This window comes from Haliaeetus albicilla, chromosome 11 (assembly GCF_947461875.1).
Source record: "Haliaeetus albicilla chromosome 11, bHalAlb1.1, whole genome shotgun sequence".
NCBI classification, from domain to species: domain Eukaryota; kingdom Metazoa; phylum Chordata; class Aves; order Accipitriformes; family Accipitridae; genus Haliaeetus; species Haliaeetus albicilla.
This window is the reverse complement of record NC_091493.1, coordinates 11,616,813-11,642,088: the sequence shown is the minus strand read 5'-3', so window position 1 is coordinate 11,642,088 and position 25,276 is coordinate 11,616,813. Positions and strand designations below refer to the sequence as shown.

General features: G+C 38.2%; 1 protein-coding gene across 2 annotated transcripts in view; it reads left to right on the top strand.

The window, feature by feature from the left end:
* NRG3 (neuregulin 3) overlaps window positions 1–25,276 on the top strand; it is a 436,764-nt gene that overhangs the window by 343,286 nt on the left and 68,202 nt on the right. Inside the window, exon 4 of one of the 2 annotated variants that reach the window (XM_069796150.1) lies at window positions 9,176–9,199. In XM_069796150.1, coding sequence (XP_069652251.1) covers window positions 9,176–9,199 — 24 coding nt within the window. Of the gene's footprint in view, window positions 1–9,172; window positions 9,200–25,276 lie in introns of both variants that reach the window. The other variant, XM_069796149.1, reaches the window with a different exon arrangement.

The following is a 25,276-nucleotide window of genomic DNA, read 5'->3' as shown; positions in this document are numbered from 1 at the left end:
GCAGCTTTCTTGTCATTAGAGATGTATAATTCACAGCCATTAAAACTTTCAGTCAATATTGTAAAAATCTTGGTGTAAATACCTGTACTCTGCTGCTGCCGGTTTGTCTTTTAACTGCAGTAGAACTAAATTACTTGATGCGTTAGGGAATAAAGCTATATTTTTTTCACAAATTGATGTACATTCCTTGTCCTGAAGTTGAAGAAAGTAATTAGATTTTAAGAAATTGACAAAAAATTACAAAATTTTCTGTGCCTTTAGAGAGCCGTAAACACGATTGCATCTGAAACATTTTCCTGTAGTAGTCAAGTGAAGGACAGCTTAATGATCTGTGGAAGGAATAAAGTAACATTTAGCATGAGAAATGTTTATTAGATGTCATATGTTCATAAGATGAGGGAGCTATTAGCAATTCCTTTAATGTTTCTGTGAGGCTGGTTATATTTTACAGACCCATATTATCAAATACCCATTTGGAAATAACAGTGCAAAAATCCCTACAGTAATTTCTAAGAAACTCATAGACTTATTCCACCTTAATAGACATTTTGCGTCATTTATTTAACCAGAAGAGGATTCTTTCTCCCACAGAACACTGCAGTCTAGTGCACTTTTTCATGCCTATGACAAGATAAAGGATCTAATTCATACACGGTTCCAAAAACTTTCCAGACCATATGTTTTGAAAGTACTGAATATGCTTTTGGGGTACAGTTTGTAAGTTTTTCTGGGTTTTGACAAAAAATGTGATTACCCTCCCCTCTCCTATCTAGCTTTATGAGACCTTGTCACAACACAGGTGGGAGAGGACCAGTTTCTCCAGCGTAGAGGTTGGCCTTTTCAAAGGGCTCTGCATGACTAACCGTGCCAATTGCTACTGAAATTCAGTAGAAGTGCCTAATGACTTAAGACACCTAAGCTCAACTTAGATAAATATGTTCAAACCCAGTCACCAGCATTCCTGCAGATAAAGACAAGCCCATCTGCAGAGGCAGCGTGATGCCGCTGTGCAAACCTGGAGCAGCCCTAAGAGGTGGGACCGGGATTTTATGCAGTGCGAGTCTCGGCTCTGCAGGAACCATTGTGTTAATGACACGGAGAAGGACAGAAGAATATGTTGCTCAATAGCTTAATTCTCCTGATGGTTCCTCAGTTGTGACAGTGCTGTAATCACCTACTATTTGACTGTGACTGTGGGACAAGTGTAGTCATTGTCATAGTTGCTGCAGAAGCCCAGGAAAAGAGTTCAGAGTTGTAAAAGTAGGTCAAATAACTACATCAGTGTTTTGTCTTTGTGTAGTTCTTAGCACAGTCAGAGATCCTGCTATGTGAGGTTGGACTTTTAGATGGCAATATAAAAGAAGTGTGATGTATGGAGCCGAGAAAAAAAAAAAAAGGAACTTTACAGGAGATGATAGGCTTCAGTAATGAACAGGAACAAAAAAACCCTACATTCTTTGCAGTTACAATGCTAATACAGGGTTTTACTGATCTGTCAAACCTGCAGAATATCAGAGAAATCTTGATTTTTCTAGGAATATCTATCATAATCATTGGTTGTAACAGTTGATGCTAGCGTCAGTAATCAAGTAACCAGGATATAATGTGCAATGTTTACTGCAGTCTCATTGCGGGGGCAGGGGAGTCAATCTCAGAGTGATCACATTGGTTTATCATTTTCAACTTACGTTTACAGAAAACTTCAAAAATAACCTTGTCACCATGAGCTGTGAGGCTCTATATGGGCAGCTTCATTTTCATTTGATGTAGTCACTAATTTTCATGGAAACAGCATTACATTTTTAGCAAATAAAATAAGAAAGCATCTTCAAGTCGTCTGACTGGAGACAAAGCATTCTGTGTGGACTTACTGTTTACACGCTGATATACTGGGATGAATTAAAGTCCTTATATGCGTTGAGCAGTTCTGTTCATTTATGAATGTTAAGTAAATAAGCAAAAATATATCTTCATGTAGCGGCAGCATCTAACATTTACTTGCTCTCTCTTCTCATTGATGAAAACAATGAGTTATTCGGAGAAGAATAAAGCATTGCTGCATTTGGCTGACACTTAACACTAAGCATTGTGGCCTGGCTCTGGTAAAATTCTTGAACACGTTCTTCAGGCATTTATTAAGTTGAATGGAGTAATTTCAATAGGCTATTCATAGATTTGAAATTGAAGACATGTTATTTGCTCCGCTGAATTTATAGCTATAGTAACAAGAATTAACCTAGGATTAAAATCTGCACTGATTTACAATATCGTGGATATCAGTAGAGATTGCTTACATTGTTTGATGAGACTAAACATCTTCATTAAAATCCGACATAGTGCCTGAAAGAGAAGTAACTTAGTCTCTTAGCTGTAGAGATGATAATTTAAGGTCTTAAAAATGATAGAGAAGAGGCAAGCTTAATCCTCTGAGCCTGCATGCTGCAGATTAGGTAAGTAGTTGAAATTTCCAACTTGTCTTGAACCTGTGAAGATGGGAGCATTGCTAGTACTTATTTTCAAAAGTTAGAATCAGTCTTTCAGCTTTGGTGGTATAAACCACAGCTACAAGCTTTTGTCATTCAAAGAGAAAGAAAATCAATAGTTTATTCCATTATTCAGCACTGTGTATTATTTATATAACGACAGGTTTTGCTGGATGTTTTTCAAATGTTGCTTTGTTATGGAATTGATGGTGTGTGGGGGGTTATGTTCTGAGGCTATGCTATAGCCTCTCCAGAGCCATACAAATACCCACAGAAAGTCTAGGTTTTCTCCTCCTTTGTGGTTTTTTTTTTTTCTTTAAAAAGAAATGGAAAAAACAATTAACCGCTAGATGTTGTCTTCAATGTTTATTTTTGCGGATTGAGGATTTTAATTTGGTTTAAAATAAAATTAATCCTATCTATATAAACTGAGAATATAAATCTTCTATCATTGTTTATACTGAGAATACATCAAATTGCGAAGTTTTTTGTAGATTTATGGCCCTCTTTCTTTTTTAAGTTGTTACCAATTTCTGTAAGGGTGATTTCTAATTTCATTGAAAACTGACTTAAGTATCTTGTAAAGGATGTGTGTGTTGATGATTTTCATCACTGTGTCTTGACATAGATGGGGCAAATTACTGATATATTCTGTATACTTACTATTACACCAGCTAACAGGTAGTGAACAGCCGACGTATTGCCAGGGAAATTTTACTTTTGGAAAAATTTTAATAATCCTCTTTTTCAGAGAGAGTAAAAGAAGGCAGCAGGTATTAGTCTATTCAAAGTCATTCTCAGGATTTAGTTTGGTCCATTTTTAAATGTCCTACAGAGGGACATTTCTATCATGTCTTTCAGTGAAGATGCTTTGAAAAATCAATAGTTGAACTGTCTTGTTTTTATGTCTCTGATTCCCCTGACCCATCCCAATAATTTCTTCCACCCCCCAAAAAAATGTTGTGAAGAGCACTTTTGTGTAAATTAATTACAGAAACAAATCACCAGAATCTCTCTAAAACAAACAACAAAACCAAATTTTGTGCTTTCTAATAACTGAGATTTGTAAAATACATTAATACATGCTGGTGCTTTTTCTTTCTGATGCTGAAAAAAACCACAAGCCAACCTCTGAAAGCATTTGGCCAGTTTGCTATGTCTGATAACCTCCTGTGGATGTCAAAGAGAAAACAGGAACAATGTACCCTTTCGACTGAATAGAGAAATCCCTTGTCCCATAACTCTTTGTGCTCACATGCAAAATGAGGCACCAAAAAATAATATACTTGAGGATTCAAAAAATAATGCGCTTTCATATATTTGTATGTAACCAGTTAGTTTTAGCTTCATTAAATACACAAATAGGCTGATAACTGCGTGCTGTCAAACATAATAACGGATAAGACACCAGCAGTTTGTATGTTTAGGTAGTATCCTAATCTAGCTGCCTTTTGAATGGAAGGATTTTTCTTCATTTCAGACCAAGTTTGATCAGTCTAACACCCAAGAGTTAAACTTTGTCCTGTTCCTTCTAGCTAGATAATCTGTTCAGAGTACTTGAGCTGTCCCAAGGTAGCTTGCAGCATATTATCATGTTGCATTTTCTGTTCAAGACAATAATCTACCAAGGACAATTTAACAAATCTTATGAGTTTATTGCAACAGATAAATTTCATTTGCAAAGAAAAATACTTTGCTGTTGTACTGATTTCTTAAAGCTGTCTCCTTCATGCCAAAGTCAACCTATCCTTAGAACAGATTAAAATGTCTGTAGTGGTCTACAATGAATATTTTCATGTCCAAGATTTTTCTTCTATAAATCAGTGAGATTTACATGTTGAGTTTATATTCCTGTTCATACCGTAGCTTAGAATGTACCTGGGATAATGAAACCTGTCTTTAACTGGGGAAAAATCTCCATGTTAATATGACTAAGAAAAAAGCCCCAGCAAACCACAATCCAGACACAAGGCTGCATGTTCTATGTGAAGCACTAATAAATCAATCCATTAGTGAGTGCAAATTTACCTTCTCTTCTGCTTGTTATCAAGTATTCCCAGGTGTCTATGTATTCATAAAGTATAAATTAAAATGGCTTTAATACTAGCAACAAATTCACATAGTGCAAGGACCATAAGGCACAGTATTTTTCCCACATCAACAACAAAATACAGAAATATTCATAAAATAAAATATAAAAGTGAATAATCTTCCTGTCTGAGTAATATATTAGTTCCTAAGAACATAACAATACCAGAAAGAAAGAAGAAATCACAATAACAAAAATAAAATACAGTCGCATTATTTGGTTAATGACCCCATCTTGTGGAGCAGTGCCCATGCTTCAGCACATTAATAGCTCTCATACGCATTTTTGTTGAACTCAGTCCTTAAAGAAACTGCATTGCTTGATGGTGAATTACTTGGCATTGCACTTGCTGTGTCCGAGGAAGTGTTCTGCAGGCCATTTATCATTTCTATATTACAACTGTATAGGAATATAACACTCCTTTGTTACGCCGTGGCATGTCAGGGGTCAATACTTTACGGTTTTGTGTTTGGCTCAATCTTAGGTCACCAGCACAGCTCGCTTTACCCTCCCATTCCCCCCACTGTGCAGTTCCCGGTGCCATGCCTGTCACTCACGTGGAACTGCTGGGAGAGTTTCTTGCCGTTGTTAAGAGGGGGGAACCCATCTCCAAAATGGAGCTTACAAAATTGTTCCTTTTCACCACAGCAGTGGAAGTGAGAGTAACCGCTGGACTGATGCTTGGTCGCCAAGGGGCAGCCTGATGATGGTCGTAACGTGTTCCACGTACTTCTCCCCATCCCTCCTTTCCCCGCCACTGGTGTGCGCTGGGTGCAAGGGGGGGAGAAGCAGCCCTGGGCTCCCTGAGGACTTGTCTTGCTGCTACATTTCTAGCAGGGAGGTTTCTGACCCCTTTTACCTATATGAGAGTCCAGTCACTCCTCTGCTGGAAAGGGCAAGCTGCAGTATAAAGGCTTTACTCCAAGAGAGCCAGCATTCGCTTTCTGCCTTCCGAAAAGGTGTGTGTGGGCCTGGGAGGCGGCCTTTGGCAGGGGCCACCTCAGATACGGGCTTGGGGGTTGGAAGCAGTCATTTTCTTGCCTTTTCTAATTTTTTTCAGATGCAAAGATGTGGGATTTGAGTTTTGGGGGGGGGGGGTATTTTGTTGATTTGGTTTGGGTTTTTTTCCTGTAGCTAGTGGAGTAAACAGCTTGTAAGGATGAAAACAATAAGACCCAAACAACAGCTATGATTAATGACTGCTGACATTTCTTCTAACACCTTTCCTTGCCTTGTGTCCCTGATTCAATATGCTGAACGCTTTGGTAAACGCCATTGCTGCAGGAGCCATATTTGTATTGAGGAAAACAAGTTGCAAGGCTTGGGTTTTGATAACTTGTGAGTGCAGCTGAATTTCTGCAGTGAAAAGGAAGAGAAAGGGTACAAGTACATTCAGGCTCTTAGGAGGATTTTTTTTTTCTTTTTTCTTTTTTTTTTTTTTTACCCTTTTACCCTTTTGCTTCTGAAGTCTCCGAGCAGCCCAGGTAGTGCTGTTGTTTCTGGGATCGGAACGTCTCTTGTTTTTTTAAACACAGAGGCTTGACACAAACCAGGGAGCGAGGGGAAGGACATGGAGAATGGTTGTGCTACAACTGTCTTTTTGCAGTTGTAAAAAGAGGGAGGGGAGGGGGAAAAAAAAAGGGGGGGGGACACGACCAAACCACCAACCATGGTTTGCTGCGTTTGAGCAGTATTTGCCTGATGGCGTGGAAGTCTTGTTTGCAACGTATAGTCCCTGCGGTGCCGCTGTCACCTGTGGCATTACCCACTGTGCAGCCAGCGGGCTTAGCCTGGCTCCCAGCCCGGCCACCTCCTGGCTGGTGCTGGCTCTGGCGCAGCGCCCGTTCCCCAAACACGAGGGGTTGCCAGTGTACATGTGCCACGGCAGTGGGGCAAGAGGGCTGCACCAGTGCCAGCGTGCGCTAAACCCACAAGAATTATAATTTTATTATTTTCTGTTCCCAGATAGCTGCTCACAGAGCTTGTTGAACTATGCTTGATGATAGAAAGTGGCAGCTTGGATATTTTACTGTAAAGGTTTATCCTATTAGATATGCTTTCATCATAACCTGGGTAAATCAGCTTTGTCAGCAATATATATTATGCTGATTGCTGAAGTTGTTTTCCAGGCACATGAGATATTTAAAATAAATAACCTGACATGTTTTCTACCCTCTACAGTTGAACACGTTTCCTGGGAAGGCTACAGATAGCCTTGACTCTCACTTGCGTACAAGCCTCTCAAAGATGAACCAGAATGCTTTTTTTCCATCTTTTTAAAGGAGAGGTGTATTTTGTATGCACTTTTTGCGAAAGTGGCTTTTCACTGTGTTGGTGAACTCAGTGAGGAGATTGCAGGCTGCAAATGGAAAACATGTAGAGAATGTCTATAGCCCAGTTAGGAGAATTGTTTTTTCAGCTGTTCTACATAAACTTAAAAAGATGATATTGCATGATCTTGCTTCATGTGTGAATATCCTTCGCTCCTTGGAGACCGGATTACGGTGCTTTGATCTCTGTTAACATTTTTTAAAGTAAGCAGTTGTTGACTGTATCTTGATGTTGTTTACAGAAGGATGCAAGGTGTGAGTTGCACACAGATAATATTTGCAGATTGCATAGGTACAGAAAATTAGAGGAAAAAACCCAAGTTACAAATATCTGTGAATATAGTATGTTGAATGCACTTTTGATATTTCTGATCTCATGCTCTTACAAAGATTACATTCCTGTGTCAGATGTACCAGGGATGTTTGTACGTCATGCTTGTACATGACTGCAAGAATACAGATTACAAGACTGTAATGTGGAATACATATATGTATGGTTTTGAGTTACGTATTTAACACCAAAAGAATGATTCATTTGGGTGTCACTAGACTTGCATAATACGCCTGTCCTAACACCATGCTAATAAGGTATTTACACCACATAGCATCATCTTATGTTCTTTCCTTTTGAAATGCATATTGTGTCTTCTGCATGAAGACAGATGGGGAGTTTAGCAACTATTATAGAGATTTGTATGCTAAGTGAACTGAGCAAGCTGATGCTCGATGCTTTCTGGAAGGACTGAAGGGTTGCAAAAGGTGAATCACTCCCAGCATTTTCAACAGAAACCCAAATATTTCATGTTCCCATCACAGGTACCAGAGCTGACAATTCGTATGATAAAGTGTTTACAATTACTGCTTGCTTATGTTGGAAGACCTTTTAACTTTGCTGTCTAGTTCTTAAGTGGACTTTTGAAAGTTGCAGTACGTTAGTTAATGGGACCGAGTGTTTCACACAGCTCGCAGTAGTACCTCCCAGCTCCAAGCACAAGCCAAGACATCAGCCTGGCTCTGTCTTTCTTGTAACCCTCCTGCTCCTTCCCTACTTCCTTCCTCTCTGCACACACTGCTCTTGGAAACTGTGGCAAAATCATGCATTATTCTGTTCTGTATTAAGGAAATGTGACTATAAATTGAAAGGAAGACAAATGCAATTAAAATATTTTGCTTTTATTATATTTAAAAGGGAAATACTGCATTTTCCTCAGAAAAAAAAAAAAATCCTTCTTTGTTCTTCAGAATGCAAATTATTACTTCCCACGGAAAAGCAAAATATTTCAAGTCTAAGGTAGAAGAGAATTGCGTTCTGCAGCCTTTCTGAACATCTGGCCTTCTGCAGTTTCAGTTTGGACCTGAAGCTACTACTCCTTATACACTCAGTTCTGAAAAGCCAGTTAGCATTTTTTCTGTTGCTCTGTCCCTGCAGGATGGAGAGGTTGTTGTTCTATAATCACGTATCAACTTAAACATACTTATTATCAACTTAAAATTAGTAAGTGTTTTATATAAATGTAAATCTACTGTACACTAAAACATCTGTCATATCCTAATTTCTCATGTCGAAAAAGGGTCCTGAAATGTTTTGAACTCCATGCGGTAAATTCAGTCAATATGCTAAAAACATTAAAATTTTTGCTTCAGTTCTAAACGTCTTGAAATTATTGCATCATATCAGTCAGATGGCTACGTAAGGAACATGGCAACGATTTCCTGAAGTCAGATTTTCTGTTACACAACAGATAGCAGCTATGCAATCATGCTGGGTGCAGGTGTGGCCACTGTGCTGTAGCGAGAGCTGCAAAACTCAGTAAAAGCCTGCCATTCATCTCTTTAGGTTTTGATCTCTGTCAGAGAAAATGAAGGCAAGAACCTTGTCTAACTAATGATAGTAGTTAGCATGTTGAGAGAGGAGTTTCAGGAGGAAGAGAAAATGAAATTCCTGTAGGTAGCTGGCTTGAGGCACTTCAGTTGAATATAAATATAATGAGTAAAGGCGTTCGTGTCCTTCCCCAAATACACTTTCCTTCTGTGACAGCTCAGTGCCCTACCTTGCCATTTTAGGATTGCTTTTCGAAGGGCAGAGTTCTGCTTTTCTTTTTGACCAGTACCCACACAGTGGGCCCCAACCCCGCATTGTGTTCTGCAGCTCTGCTGTATAAATATTGAATGCTACCAGTGATGATAAAGGGGATATTTACATTTTGGTCTATTTCTAACATTTCTGTCTCTTTTTTTCTTTTTTCTTTTACATGCTTGCTTGGGTATAGCAGACCATTTGGGAATTGAATTCATGGGTAAGTTTTCATCTCTCTTCCTTTCACTTGCTAATATTTATCTTGGTGCCTTATCCAAAAGCACATGGAAGTTAATGGGAAGACTCCTGTGACCTCCATCAGTGGATTTTGGATTGGGGTCCTATTGTATTTACCGATTACATTTGAAATTATATGGAGATTTAATTTTTCTCTTGTCCACTGGTAGGAGGCTTAAAATCTACATAATGATGTTTTGGTATTTTATTGGTGTTTAATGAAACATAATATAAAGATTATATGGCTATATCATGAAATTTGCAGAATAATATTTTATATGAGATTTTTAGGAAAGAGTTAATGCCTATCTTCACGTAAAGGAAAATACATTTTAAATTAGAATTAATTTTTTTTTCAGAATTTGGTGTTGATTACAATGTTAAATGTAACTATGTTTAATAAGAACTATTTCATTAGCTTTTAACAGACAAGTCAGTGTAATACTTTTAAGAAAAGGGACAAATATCTGTGATCCTGTGAAATAAGTTAATTTCAGCTTAGGAAGAAAGCTAAAGGAGGAGTGAATAATTGCTTCTTATAATTTTGGAAAGGAAAAGATGATGTTCTATTGACTCAGTTGCTGCCCTGTAATGTATTCATAGCCGGATGGAATGATAGGCTTAACAGATCACCGCTTCACTTCTCAGCTGGTGATCTGCAGAGCGCTTAGGTAATTTCCTCGAGGAAGCCGAGGTTTGTCCTTAGCAGAGTTAGTGGACTGGTGCATCCCTTGTTTAGAAACAGCTTGCATAAACCATTAAATATGACTGAAAACACTATAATAAAAAGCTTGCAAATTCATATCGAAGTCTTAAAAAATTACTTTTAATGAGGCCTTTCCCTATGTTGAGTTTTAGTTAATTTTTTTAGATTTTAAAAATAAATTACGATGGCCTAGTGATTGTAAGTGGTGATACGGGGATTTTGTTGACAAGTTGAATATAAGTTGTCATGAAGGCAATATGCTGATGAGTATTAACTGCGTGGCAGGTTTCATTAGCAAGAGGATAGCCAGCAGGTTGAGGGATTTTTTCTGACTGCTTTTGGACTTCTGTGGCATACCTAGAGAACAGTTCTCTCTAGAGAACTAGTCTGTGATCTCCAGAAGTCTAGTGTTTCACTTTGCTTTATATGAAACTTTAAAAGTACTGGTGGAATCAATGCAAGTGTTTTCACAGACTTAGTGGACAAGCACAACTGGGAAATGGTTACTTTAAAGGCTCTGCATATATCCTAGTTTTACTGCTTAACTTAAATTGTAAGCAGCAGTCTTGAGGCATACGAATTGAAGGAAAAGCACATACATAAAAGGAACAGGATAAGGAATATATATAGGATTCTCAGAGTAAGCCTTTCCATAGGAAGCAGGGAAGTGTTGCTCAGGAGGCAAAGCTGAATTATTTTCACTTTATTTTGAGCATTTTGGTTTCCTCTTTTGGGTTTTTTTTAGACATCTCTTTAAGGCTTGAAATAAAGCCAACCCCTGAAGTCTTGGCTCAGAGTAGTCTTCGCATGAGTAGCTTTCCGATTGTCTTATTTAATGTTGGAACAGATCTTGATGGATAGAAATTAATGAAATCTTGCGTCTCGAGCCTGAAAATATTATGACAGCAGTCTAAAATGAGGCTCGAGGTGGTTTTCTGTGGGCTAGAAAAAATCAAGTTCCAGAACCATACACAAAAGTGAAATGCTTGTGCTTCTTAAACCCTCCAATCTTTTTGAAGAATTACTTAGGAAGTGTAGGCACATATGGAATCATTACTGCACACATAGCAAAGTACAAATCCCCACCCTGTATACAGAGAGATCAGGTGACAATAAACTCATCAAATTAGGGCTGCTCATGCAAAGCCTCTCCCATGAGTTTACTTCTTTACTGTAGAAAATAATTGCAGTTGTGGGAAGGGTGTTTTCCAATTATGAAAAATAACAATGTATAGATGCTGCAGAGTTTAGCCTTGTTTGTACGTGACCGAGGGAACACTCTTTCTAATGCTTTCATTGCATTTGTGGGCTCAGTTGACATAGGAATTCCATTTTCATCATCATCTTCCAGAAATTTTGCTTGAAAACCATGTAAGCCTGGATTCCCAGGCAAGGTTGAACTCCTTCCACAGTAGGTAAATCTCAAATCTCATATAGATAGGAACATCTGTCTGTAGAGGTGCCCCAGGGGACAGATGAAATGTATGCTAACTACACATCTAGCTTAGTGTACATTTGCCACGGAAAGTAGATAAGGGCAGTCATTTTTTTTGCTAGATTCTCAAGAATCATTGGAGTGTATGTATATACTTACCCAGTCCTTCTACTGTCCTGTTAGGACATGAATTTGTGTATCATTTTGTGAACCAGCTGATACTGTCTTCCCCCACAAGCTCCTGTGGCAGCCAGTTCCAGAGCTCAGTAGTTAGAGGCTGTGTACATTGCTTTTTCCTTACCTGTTGAAGTCCACTTCCTACCAGCTAGCTCTCATGTGCAGGACTTACTGAACAAGAGTTACGCATCCAGTTTATCTACCACACTGACTGTTGTGTTAACCGCTCTCACGTTCTCACACCCCCTTCCCCTTTTGGATAGTGTCAGGTTTATGTTCCATACAATAGTCGATATTGTGCATTCCCAAACATGAATACCTGATACTTTAATGTTGTTGCTGGCTTGGTTTGCAGTGTCTGTTTCTTTGTATGGATAGCAGAGATAAATGCAGGCCTATTAACATGGCATATCTGTTTTAAAATGTTGCAAATGTAACAATTAATGTACGGTTCTGATCTATGCACGTGCAGCTTCTATTGAATAAAATTAAAGCCCAGTATGTGTTCAAGGGACACTCTGTCCTTAAAAATGTGGATTTAAGTATTGTGATCAGAGTGGCCAAGCTTTATGAAATTCTGGTGATAAGGAAATGCTTTACACTTTCTAGTACCTCAAAGAAAAAAGGGGAAAAAAAAAAAAAGTCTTGTGTTTGATACTCACTCATGAGAGCTAGATTCCATTTCCACGTCTGATGCGATCTTCCAGAAAGGCTTTCGGCAAGGTATTTTAATCTCTCTGTGCCTTAGATTCTCAGTTACAGTAATTTGTGTCAGGCTTTCTGCATTTAGATTCCTCAGCTCTCTGGGGAATATCTTTCAGTAGTGCGTAACACAGAAACTATTTCTTCCTTGCAAGAGGGTGCAGACTTCACTGCCTCCTTGCCTGTGCTCCCTGGTTCCTCGTAAGAGAGCACAGCAGTGCATGGGAGAGTAGCGTACAGCTCACACAGGAGTGCAATGCACCTGGTCTGGATTGGTGCACATGTCTGCATGGTTCCCAGGGTCTCACCAATGATGATGCACGCGATTTTATTTGCACAAAGGTAAGTAAATATTATGACGATGTTCCTAGAAACTGGAAATCTGCTCATTCTGTTAACAATTTCATGTCAATTGAAAGCAGACTGGCTGTTGGTAATGCTCATGTGAGGCAGTGAGTTTGTAAAAAAAGGAGAGATTGAAAGAAGCAGCTTTTATTCAATCAGAAAACTAAGTGATGTATTGTTAGCATTGGATAGCATGGGAATATGAGTATCTACAGCTTATTGTCATTTTTTGACCCAAGCGGTTAACCGCACATCAAGGCTGAATGGTTTATTTTTGTCTGATGGAAAATTGGATGATGAAGCCAAATATCTCTGATAGCCAACATGGCTGATCAGGTTACTTTGGTGCAACAGGTAGCGGTTGAAAGCTGAGTTGTGGAGACTGACTTCGTGCATGTGGTCCCAGCTGCAGAGTGAAATCATTATTTTAACTGCCAGATACAAGGAGATGCAAAAGCCTGAGAGTGATCTTTGGAAATAAGTGTTCTGGGCAAAGAGTCAGTGCCCGAGACAAGGAGTCGTCAGTTTTACTCATTTCTTACACTGAGAATGAGTAGCTAAGGTGTGTTAAGGGACGAAACGTGAAGGTGAGTGAGTATTGGAATAACCTGCTACAATACATGAACAAACATGACTATTTCAGCAATTCACCTACACAACCTCATCTGATGATCCAGAATCTCTATCTTTTATTCTGTAACAGTAATTTACGATGGATACGGTTGAAAATAAAATGCCCCAAGAAAGTGCAACAGGTAGGTCACTACAGTTGTGGTGGAAATACAGTCATTACATTAAATAGTCCTCATCCTTAGGCTGCTTAGCAGTTAAACCTATATCAATGGTGTGAACAATTATGATGTGATAACCTGAATCTCCCCATGCGTGAATTGCAAAAATAATACAGCGGTTACTATATTTAGTTGCTACTTTTAACTTGCTGATACTTCGGCCTTACACAGGAAGTTAGTATTTTTCCTTAGAACTGGTTACCTTTTCTGGAAAAATCAGAAGAAGCTTCACTGAAGTCAATGGAGTATGAATGATATAATACCCTTGTAAGAGCTGAATTATTTAATTGAGCAGAGCAATAAAGTAACTCAAGAATGGGATCCTATTAAAATTTATATATCTCTTTGCAACAACTACAATGTGAAATGTATTCAGTTTCCTGTACTCTGAGCAGTTGTTAATATTGGAGAAGATGGTGCATGCTTTATTTTCATTGTGCTGATTCTCACTGCCTCCTCATTGCGGTAAGACGGTTGTATGCCCAAGACTCTGGGAACACATGATCCAGTTAACTAAATTAACTCTGTGACCTTGTGTCATGCACTGTGGCAGATGCATTTTGATTTTTCCAAACCGCAAAAGTTAGTTTTGCTGATGGGCAGTATAAGCAAGACTGCAACTATTTAGTATTTTTCCTGTTTGCAAAGAAATAAAAAGGCAAAGTACATTAGTTCCTGCACAGCTCACAAAATGTGCAGCTGGTGAGCTGTCCTCTGAAACCCAATGTCTTGTAGCAGCAAACAGACAATGAAAATAAATAACCAGTGTTTGCATGGATGGTCCTAGCCTTAGTTACCATTTAGCAGCTCTTACCTGTTGTAAAACCCTGTAACACTCCTATCCTCTCGGGAAGAGAAGATGAATGTTCAATTACATGAGCAAAGAATGTACATGTTCTAAAGGACATACGTTTAAAAAATAAAGTTCAGTTTTCTCTGTATTCCTTTTTTAAAGTTTAAAGCAGGTAGATCCTTTTCTGGTAATATGGCACACTGTTTTTATGCTCCTATTTACATAAAATCTATTATTAGAGATTCTGATCACAGTCATCCCCCAGTACTATCAAAGGATATCTGTCTAATGATTATATTGTTGTTAATCACAATTAAAATACTTCATCTGTACTCCTTCAGTAAATTCTTGAAGAACTAAGAGGGGCTGTTCCGATAGGCATTGATACTTGTAATGTTTACTACCATTGTTGTCATCGCTCCTTGAATCCCTTTTTTCTTCAACTTTCCCCAACTTTTCATTGCTGCCTTCTGATTTTACCTTTTCAAATTTAGTAAAGGCTTTGCTCTTGGGACCTTGTCTTTCTGTTTGCTTTGTGAAATACCTGTCCTTTTTAAGTATGCTGCAAAATAACAATAGTATCCTGAGGCATGAAATGGCTTTAGATTTTCAGCACTTTCCATGGGATTCTTTTAGCTGGGAAGAAGAGTCATTTATCACCTCTAGAGAAAAGAGACATGAACACCAGAAGAGAGAGTTTTATAGAAACAGCTGATGTCTGTGTACTATAAGAGTAATGGATGAAGCAGAGCTTCCTCAGGGGCTGGAGGAAGCTCTGCCAGTGGTTGTACCTGTTTAGGAAAGTGTACCGCTTAAATGAAAGTCAACGTGCATCTGGTGAACATGTTGCAGGCTGCCTTACAACATCTTGGCTCAGTTTGGGGGATACGGTTTGGTTTTGGTTTAGTGGGAGGGAGAGATTTATCCCTAGATGGTTTGTAACCTAGCTACCATCTTGGTTCGGTGCTACCATCTGTACTTTTCTTGGTATGTCATTCTTCCAATTTTTCTGCATTTGATGTATTAGCAATGAACTGGGTTGGATTAACTTGCATTTTTTTTAAAAGATAAGACTAAGATTTACCACGTGGTTAACTTGTGCGTGCTGTTAATTGCCTGTAGTGCTTTATCAAAATAGTAATGCTTTAGTAAAATAGTAATGCTGTGAACTGTGTGGATAAAACGGATAAAATACTGTTAATGTATGTAACTTACTCTGGTGACCTTCCTCTGTGTTTGGTTTCTTCTGCTTTGTCTGACTGAAGCTACTAATCATTTGAGATTAAACTTAGGGAAACTAAAAAAATATTGATAACACAGTAAGTTGACAAGTTTAGAAAGCCAGAATTGGTCTGGGTTTCTCTGTTTGCTGGGGGCTAGGCTGGGGGGAGGCACTAGTTGCATTAAGCAGGGTATCAGTCTGTAAATGTGGGTGTATGTCATTGGTAATGCTACATATAACCATTAGTCTGTCACTTCCAATGTGAATGTGCACTGTGTATCCTTCTGTGCTGATCGGGGGCTACTAGTAAGGTCAAAGTGTTATCTGTGGATTAGAAAAGAGAATTTGAGAAGCCTTAAAAATGGATATTGTCTACAAGCCTCCAGGTAAGTTTTCATGTAACTTCTAGTGCGAGGTACAAACCTCTTCTGCATGGTGCTGGTTTCAAGAACACTCATATGCTGTATTGTCACCTCAGGGAGAAAGGATGTGTGCTTCGAGGCTGGATTTCAACCGAGGACACAGCATCTCATCTGCATACAGCAGAGCTTTGCTATATTATGTCTCCATGTACGCAAATTATGCGCATTCTGGTTTGGGATTAGGCATATGCCCTAGGTTCCTGCATGGCTGCTGTATCTCAGAGGTAAATGCTTTTTATCATGAAATACAGGTAATTGGATGGCACCAACACTGAACAGACAGCTGTGTATTTAAATGTGACCTTAAACCCAGTCTCGTAACCTGCCATACCAATTTTGAATGTGGTATTTAGGTAAATGCTTCACTGAGCTTGAGGAATTGTTAAAACAGACACCACAAGGGTATGCTAATGCAATCAGATGACTTACAATGTTGAGATTTTACTCTTGGCCTTGTTTGGGCTCAGTTGCAGTTTAACCAGATGCAAAAATATGTAGACAGTGACTTGTATGTGTTGTACGCTACTGAAACAAGCCTAGCAGGACAAAGGTGAGATCTGCACGTCAAAGGCAAGATCTGCATGTCAAAAGTGATGGTAGAGACAGCTGCCAGAAGACTTGCCAGTGAGAGTTTGTATTTCCAGTTGAGAGAGGACCTGAGAGGAGGCTTCAAAGTAGTAAGTACAATCTGGACATGCCCATGAGAACTTGGAACCCATTGTTAGGCTTGGGGGGTGGGGGGGGTATTAGAAGAAGGTTGTTTACTGTGTATTGAAGTTATCTTTGCTACAGGAGAAGAGACTCCAAATGCCAGAACTGTGCCATGTTTACGCAGCCATGATGAATCAGTGTTACTTTGTCCTTTTCCTACTTGGAGGTGTTATGTAGATGTCAAGTCTCATTCAGTAAATGATGCAAGGATTCAGAAAGCAGAAGGTAAGTATCACAATAAATGTTCCATGACAGTGGTGTGCTTGTAACGTATATTACGGTTGCATAGAAAAATTGATGTTTCTGACAGTGAACTAAATCTTTCTGTGTCCTCTGTGCATAGAATGAGTAGAGACAGTGTCCTGCCAGTAATTGCTGGAAGCAGAGGAGAAGGGTAAGCAGTGTGGAAAAATTGACAATGCGCTGTGTAGAGCACTAAATTGTTTTTTCATGCACTTCCTTTTCTTTTCTCTTGCAGGAGCTGTAGGATATTGGCACGTCGAGAAGTGCAGAGATATTATTCCTACTCTGGTTGATTGTTTTTAATAAAGTTATTTTTATGATAATTGAAAATTGTCTCATGATCCTATTTCCTGTCCCCATCAGCATCAGTTTATCCCCATTTCAAAACTAACCTGTCTGTGCTGAAAAATGCTGTTTGTCCAATTACCCAGGGTATCTATCAGTATTTGCTTCTGACTAGACAGCCCAAGTTATCTGGGAAACAAGCCTGAGCAGCAGAAAAGGAGGGGGAAAAAACAAGTAGTGTGTATTAGTGTGCATGTATTATTGTTCTGGCATGCTCAATTCTTAACAACAGTTTAAACAATCACAGAATTGCAAACTGTTGCAGGCAGATGACAGATGAGCTTTTTTGTTTACCAGTGCTGACTTTTCATCTTTGAACAGTAAAATTAATCGCCATGAGATATTTTCATTTGGTACAGATACAGAATTTTCAAACACCATTTGGATCATGTTCATGTAGTTCAGTCACTGTGGTTATATTTGTGGTATCAATCATCCAGTAATTCTTATATGAATTACCATGATCCTTTTTTATTTTTGTGATAAGTTAATTATGTACTACTCTATGCCTACATTCGCAAGTAAACTCTATTGTAATATAGTATTACACTATGGTTATTCTTTCATGTCTCTTGGTAATTTTGCATTTCACGTTTTAACAGAAAGGAAAATCAATGGAAATATAAAATAATAGCCTGATAATGGGGGAGCATAAAATGTGATGGTATTGAAGTTCTCAGCAGAATTACCTGAAACAATTTAGGGTCTTCACTATTTGACAGTGAAATACAAAAAAAAAAAATCCACTCAAAATAACAAATAGAGAAGAGCTAGCCAAAATGAATTAGACCCACCAGTTTGTGGAGGAGATGGAAGTGAGAGAAAAGCTGTTTATTTGCAATGAAGAGCATTAATACTTCTCTTAGTAGTTTCCCGCACATTGCTGTTAACAGCTAAGACTATAAGTTGTTTCTGTGATTGAAATAATGACCTTAGTCTCCAAAAGTACAAGCTTTTAAGTCATGAAAGGAACATGGAGTTAAATCGACTGAAGAACTTCCATACCACAGTGCCGAACGCTGCCCTGCCACAGCCTTACCTCCGTCACGTGCTGTGGCTAGCTGCACTTGCAGTCTTCTTGCCAGTCAGCTGTGGCATGTGATAAGTACCAAGTTCTTCAGTGCTGTAAAGATTTAAGTATCTCTGTGCAAGCCAAGAATATTTAAAATTGATACCTACAAAGACTTCAGGTGTTTTCAGAGTGTTAGCTGACTGGAAGTTTTGAGAATTGCAGTGTTGAACTTTTGTCTTGCTTGTGATTTCTGACTAAAACATATGGAAGTCAATAGATGTTTCAATATCATTTCTATTATTTCTAATATAAAATGCAGAATTTGAAATCAAGATCAAGTGTGTGACTGGATTCACATATGAAGTGAGCTTATCCTTTTCCTGACTGGCTCAAAATCATCTATAAGTGAAAAACAGATACATCCCTCAACAGTAGTTACAAAACCTAGCATGTATAAGTCATTTTGTGTAATTGTGCAAAGCCAGGAGTATCTTCCTTTCCTCTCCTGAACTTTCATTCTTATTCTCCCTACCTTTTCTTTTTTGTATCCACCTTATTCTTTTCTTTTTTCTATACCCCTGCAGACTTTCCTTTTCTATTAGTTTCATAAATTTACCAGTCAATGTAACTTACTCTGTTTAAGTGTGTGTTGCCATTTACAGGAGTAACTACGAATCAGTTGCATCACAACTGCTCTGTTTAGCTTTAATGGAGAGTACGGCATGCACACACTGAAGTTTACTCATTTATAATTCTAATGTCCCTTCCTCTATCCAGAAGTGATACAGCATTTTAAAAAATGGGACTTGCAATATACACTAACTTGCCCAGCTCATAAAATATGAATGCTCAGAAAATGAATACAGCAGTGTTAATAGCTTTAGAAAGCAAAAAATACGTATTTATCACTATAGTATACACTTGCATGGGATATTAATGAAAAAATACCAGCTAATTTGTTTTCTGTATTTATTCTACACTGTGCTTGTTACTCTCATTCAACTAATTTAAATTTGTTTTAGGATAAGGATGATTTGCTTCTGATGAGAAAAGTTTAGATGTCTTCTGTGCCATATTTTTCTTTGAGTCTGTAAGGTAGAGTCTATGCACTGGGCTGTGCTGGAAATCTTGTACATTACAATGGACTTACAGGATAGACCTTTAAACATTTCAAGCTATAGTTGTATGTAGTGCATTGTTAGAATGTGTACCGTAAAAAAATAAGACTTTATTAAATTCAAACTAATAACCTGCGTCAGTGAGAATAGCACTGTGACTCCTGCTAAATTTGCTGCATGAAGTTTCTTTATGCTTCTGTACTTTGGGTAATGTGCTTAAGATAAAAACAAGAAAGTGTCCTCAGTTAACTGTTCATTAAATGAATGATGAAGAGAAAATCACCGAAACAAGTAAACGTTTTATTTCAGTCATTTTTTTCCACGTAAATCTCTCTAGTGTGCTTTTAAAGTTTCTTTTCCCTGATGGAGTCTCTTTTCAAGGTAAGGTAGTACCACAGCATCTCATTCTTTCAATTAGTAGTGAATCTTGTCTAGAAATAAGATGGCTGACCATTAGTGGGAAAAGGTGAGTGAATCCAGTAAAAATCCTGTAGAAACAAATCAAGCCATTTTAATTTATTCCAAGGCGTGACATAAGGGTGAACTGGAGAGAAAAGGTGGATGTACTTGTCTTAAGTTGTGCTGTTTCTTTGAAGTCAAATAGCTATTCATGTGTTTTTCCCAAGATTACTTATTTTAAGCTACATGTTCTACTCAAGATTTTGCTCCTATAAGACTAGAGTATCTCATGAAAACCTCAACAAAAATATGGACATTCTATTACTGATCAATGGTTTGCCAAATATGACTAGTGATTTGTGAGAACTATGCTGGAAAGGCAATATCTTACTTCTCAGTATTGGGTCAAAGGTTCTTAATTGACTGTGATGCAATTGGTGTGGAGAGGACATCTGAAAGACAATTAAAATGCAGGCCTTGTCACTGATGCTGCTTTATTCAACTTTCATGGCAGGTATTGTTCTGCTCAAGGGGTGAGTAGCATAATGCCATTGGCTTGCTTTTTCAAGTGATTTGTAATTTTTTCTATATCGTTTAGGACTTAGTAGTATTCATGTATCAGCTATTTTTATCGTTTCATTGCCTCGATACCTTTATGGATTGGATTTAACATCTGTAGGCCATGAATCAGTTCAGTAATCATCCCATTCAGTCTGCTCATTCGTGTGCAGTGAGGATCTAACAGTCCTTGTGCAAAGAAAACTCAGAATCACCTTCAAGTTTGCAGCTGTAACTCTTATTGTGACAAACTGCCGTGTGAATTTAGGATTGAAATGTGCTCCAAATACCTTGCTGCGTGTCTAGCCTGTGTTCCTGGATTCTGGTGGTGCTAGTTTAGTATCTCACCCATGCAGCAAAAACAGGGACATAGTCTGTTCCTCTTTTTGGTACTGTGAAGAATGTGGTGGGAAAACAGTTCACTTTTTAAGCCCGTTCCCTGCCCCCAAAATATGCTCAGGTTCCACAAGTCTTTTATACAATTATAGCTTCAATTTAAATGTGTAGTTTCTTCTCTCAATAAACTATGCTAATAAAAATTCATGAAAATACCAGTGTGTGGTTAACTTGTCTTGGAATTATCTTCTCATAAATACATCCCATGACCTAACATTACTGTTTTCTCACATTCTGTACTCCTTATTCTTTATGGTATCAAGGTGTGTACCATCAATCATTTCATCCATCCTTTTGTCATCTTTATTGCTCGCTCAGTCTCTTTGATATCTTCATCTTATCCTTCATTCTTTTGCTCTCGGTGTTCTAAAAAATATTGATGCTTGTGTTGATAGCATAGCTGTGCTGATAGACCTGCTTGCAAGGTCTTCTGCTGTTCAAAGGAGTCTGTCCCTCACTGTCATTACTCTTGTGTCACTGTTCCTGAGAATAGCTTTTTAGCTATTTACTTCCTTTAGGTGTTTTTCCTTTTATTTTTCATTGTTTGGCACACCTCTGTTTGCAGCCATCTCTTATTCCCCTATTATTTTGGTATCGCTATTACTTCTGCTGCTGATGTTATCTTTTTTTTTTTCTTTCCAAAAGTCTGTAATGTTAAATTTTCTGAATTATATGAATTATATTCTCCATATATGAACACCTGCATCTATTATTCAGAACTTCTTACTTTATTTCTTTTAAGCTAGACCCTAAAACCTCTTTTGTAATTCAATAATAAATGCTAGCCTTCAGTTTTTTCAGAGTTCTTTTTGCTGACCTCATGTTTATCTCCAAGGTCCCAACTGTCTTTTAGTTATTTGTGAGGAGCACTTCAGTGCAAGGAGGTACATACTTATTGAAATAATTTAGTGTCCCTTCCCTCATTGCCGTCTCTGTCTTTATGCACTAACCTCACTATGCAAGTGGTTCCTCATCTATAATATATTACTTACTAGCATACAAATCTTTTTTCTCTAATTCTTAATCTTTTATCGGAGAATATTACTTGATACTTACTGCCTTTTTAGCTTTAAAGAGGTGGTAATTAAAAAAAAAAAAGTTTTCTTTTGCTTTATGCCACCTGTTTTGTTCCCTCCTGTACTTTTTTTATTTCTGTTTCCCACTTGTCTGAAACTTCTGTCCTCTAGAGCATTAGTTGGTGTGCCTGTGAGTTTTCCTGTTTACTTAAAAAGTATTTGTAGAATGGAAGTCACAGAACCACTGAATAATTCAGGGTGGAACCTGAAGACCTGAAGGTCTCTAGTCCAACCTGATGCTCAAAGAAGGGTCAGCTCAGGTGCCACCAGGCTGCTCAGGGCTTTATCCAGCTTAGTCTTTAAAAACTGGGGACTCCACGTCTTCTCTAGGCAACATGTTCCAATGCTTGACTGTCCTAAGGGTAACAGATTTTCCTTATATCTAGTTGAAATGTCTCATTTTATTTTATTATTTGTGTAGAAATATTCTGGAATTATATATTTTCTACTACTTGATACTTTATATTTTGGACCAATAATTGCTTAATTGATACTCAGTTCTCTGCTTATTTAGAATGTTGTGCTTTTTGGTAGGTGAAAAAGTATTCAGTCTTAGTTTTGATAGTCCTTCTTTTCTTGCCTTGTCAAAAAAATACTAGTCCTCATTTATTTCTGTCATTTTACTACTAGAAAAAATATGTGGTATAATTCTAAAGTAAAGCTCCCTTTGCAGCTTTGTAATTATCCAGACCTACAGTATAATATTTTATCAGCTTTATGCAAAAGCAGGTTCTAAAATTAATGAGCTGCAGAACATTGTTTTAGGTTAGATCATCATAACTGAAAAGCTTAGGAATTTATTCTATTTTAGACGTCTTTGCTCATGTAGTATAAGTTTGTGATATAGAGAATTTCTCACCTAGTACCTGATTTCACATTAAATTATGTATTTAGGCAAAAACGTGAAGAATTAACTGGAAGTGTTGAGATTTCTAATGGCCACAAAGACGAGCAAAGCAGTTTAACAACCTTGACAGTCAGTTTGCAGAAATATGGTATGTAATCTGCTGTGCTTCCTGATATAAGACCATTTAAGTGAATTCAGTCATAGGAGTAGCAGGAACAGTAGGATTTACCATCAGTTTATCTATATTCTTTATAGATCTTTTGGGTCTAGCACAACAGAATTAGAAAGTGCTTGAAACAGCTTCAACAATGCAGTCACATCTTCAAAGAGCCTTAGTAAAAGAGTTATAAACTTTAGAGAATGCCATCAAAACAAGCTTGACAAGGTATTTAAAGCACATGCCTAGCTTTAAGCAAACACACACTCTATTCCTTAAGTGCTTTTATTGATAGACATATACTTTTGCAAAAGCCTGAATCAGGAGGATAATAATGAAAGGTGGATTAACAGTCAGGATTGACTCATGCCTCAGTGTTGAAAATCTATGATAGGTTCTTTTTTGATTGCTCTTATGCTGTTTCCTTTCTAACATTGTCTATATTTAAATTGCTTTAATTGTATTGTATATTCCACAACTATGAACTTTAAGAGAATTTTAATAACTTTTAGAATAATTAAAATATCTTTTTAGGTAGTATTTGTAGTTTCACATCTTTGTGTTTTAGTGAGTATTTACATAGCAAATGACTATTATTATTAAAATGTTTTGCCCAAGATATATTATGACATCATTCTTCTAGACTGAGATGCATCTACTCCATTTTTATGGTGAATGGTGGCAGTGAACAAGCAACTTAATAAATCAAGTGAAGTTAATGGAGTATTCTTTCTTTTCTGGTGTTTCTATGATGATGCTATCAGCAAAAGGAAGAAAAACTAATGATCTCCATTTACGGACAACTTTTCCTTTCCTACATCATTTTACGTATTGGCCAAACTTCTTTTTAGAATGCTTTTCATGAAGTAAGATGCCTATAAAAAGGAAGTTTGATTATTAATTATGATTATTATTTCATTATATATTTCTGGTAGCACCCAAAAGTGCTAGTGACTTCCCAAACAAAACAAGGAACATGGATGTGTGCTCTGCACTAACCTAAGAATCAAGTAAACTCAAGAGGTAACAAAGTGTGTCAGGTTGGGTAAGACTACAGGATATAACCTGGCTCTTCTAGGCTGCTGATCTCACTATGAGTTTGAGAATACTGCAAGATTCTGGGTTATGTTGCACAGATATGCTCATGAAAATATGCAAATGCTCATGAAAGTGAACATACTTGGTTTTAACTTGAGATAAGAATGCATATTGGCTATAAGCTTCAGTTACTGCTAGCACAAGTGAAATAGGTTGTGGGATCAAATGATAGTAACTGAAATGTACTGAAGTATGGCAGATGCAAATCTTGACTTCTGAAATACCCTAAGATCACCTTATTAGTGATCACTCTGCCATTCTGCATTGATATTACTTAACAACCCCAGTAGTCCCTCCATATTACACTTCCCCATTTGTAGCATTTGCTGTCTTGTTTGCATTCAAGAGGGTGTTGTAATCTCTGGCTTTTGTAACAAAGGAGGTGGGTAACTCAGCGTTCCACTGATGAAATGAAAGGGTAATACAACTTCAGGGAGTCATCAGAAATACTAGCTCCAATCCATTACCAAAACCACACTATAGCAGGCGTATATCTTTATACGTTGGGACACATTTCTACAGTAATTTAAAAGTGGTATATAAATCAGGAATGCTGTTTTACAGAACTGATTGATAATCTTTTTTAGTTCGTTGTACAGTCTAACGGATCAATAGTCTGGTTTTTTTTAACGCACTGCAGCACCCTAGCACTGTGGATTAGCTCCTGTAAACATAAGTTCATAATGTGCTCTAGTATCTATTAATAATGTGTTAACTTATGCAGATAAAAGTACAGTAGTACAAAAACCTGACCTGATTAAATTAGGTTTTTTGTTAATAATGTATTTACTCAAGTAAATGTAGAAGTGTGGTGGGTTGACCCTGGCTGGATGCCAGGCACCCACCAAAGCCACTCTATCACTCCCCTCCTCAGCTGGACAGGGGAGAGAAAATGTAACAAAAGGCTTGTTGGTCAAAATAAGGACAGGGGAGATCACTCAACCAATTACCATCATGGGCAAAACAGACTCGACTTGGGGAAAAGTAATTTAATTTCTTACCAATCAAATCACAGTAGCATAATGAGAAATAAAACCAAATCTATAAACATCTTCCCCCCACCCCTCCTTTCTTCCTGGGCTCAAATTTTCTCTACCTTCTCCCCCCAGCAGTGCAGGGGGATGGGGAATGGGGAATGGGGGTTGTGGTCAGTTCATCACACGTTGTCTCTGCTGCTCCTTCCTCCTCAGGGGGAGGACTCCTCACACTCTTCCTCTGCTCCAGCGTGGGGTTCCTCGCATGGGAGACAGTCCTCCAGGAACTTCTCCAACATGGGTCCTTTCCATGGGCTGCAGTTCTTCAGGAACTGCTGCAGTGTGGGTCACTTCCACGGGCTGCAGTCCTTCAGGCACAGACTGCTCCAGCGTGGGTCCCCCGTGGGGTCACAAGTCCTGCCAGAAAACCTGCTCCAGCGTGGGCTCCTCTCTCCACAGGTCCGCAGGTCCTGCCAGGAGCATGCTCCAGTGTGGGCTTCCCACGGGGTCACAGCCTCCTTCAGGCACCCACC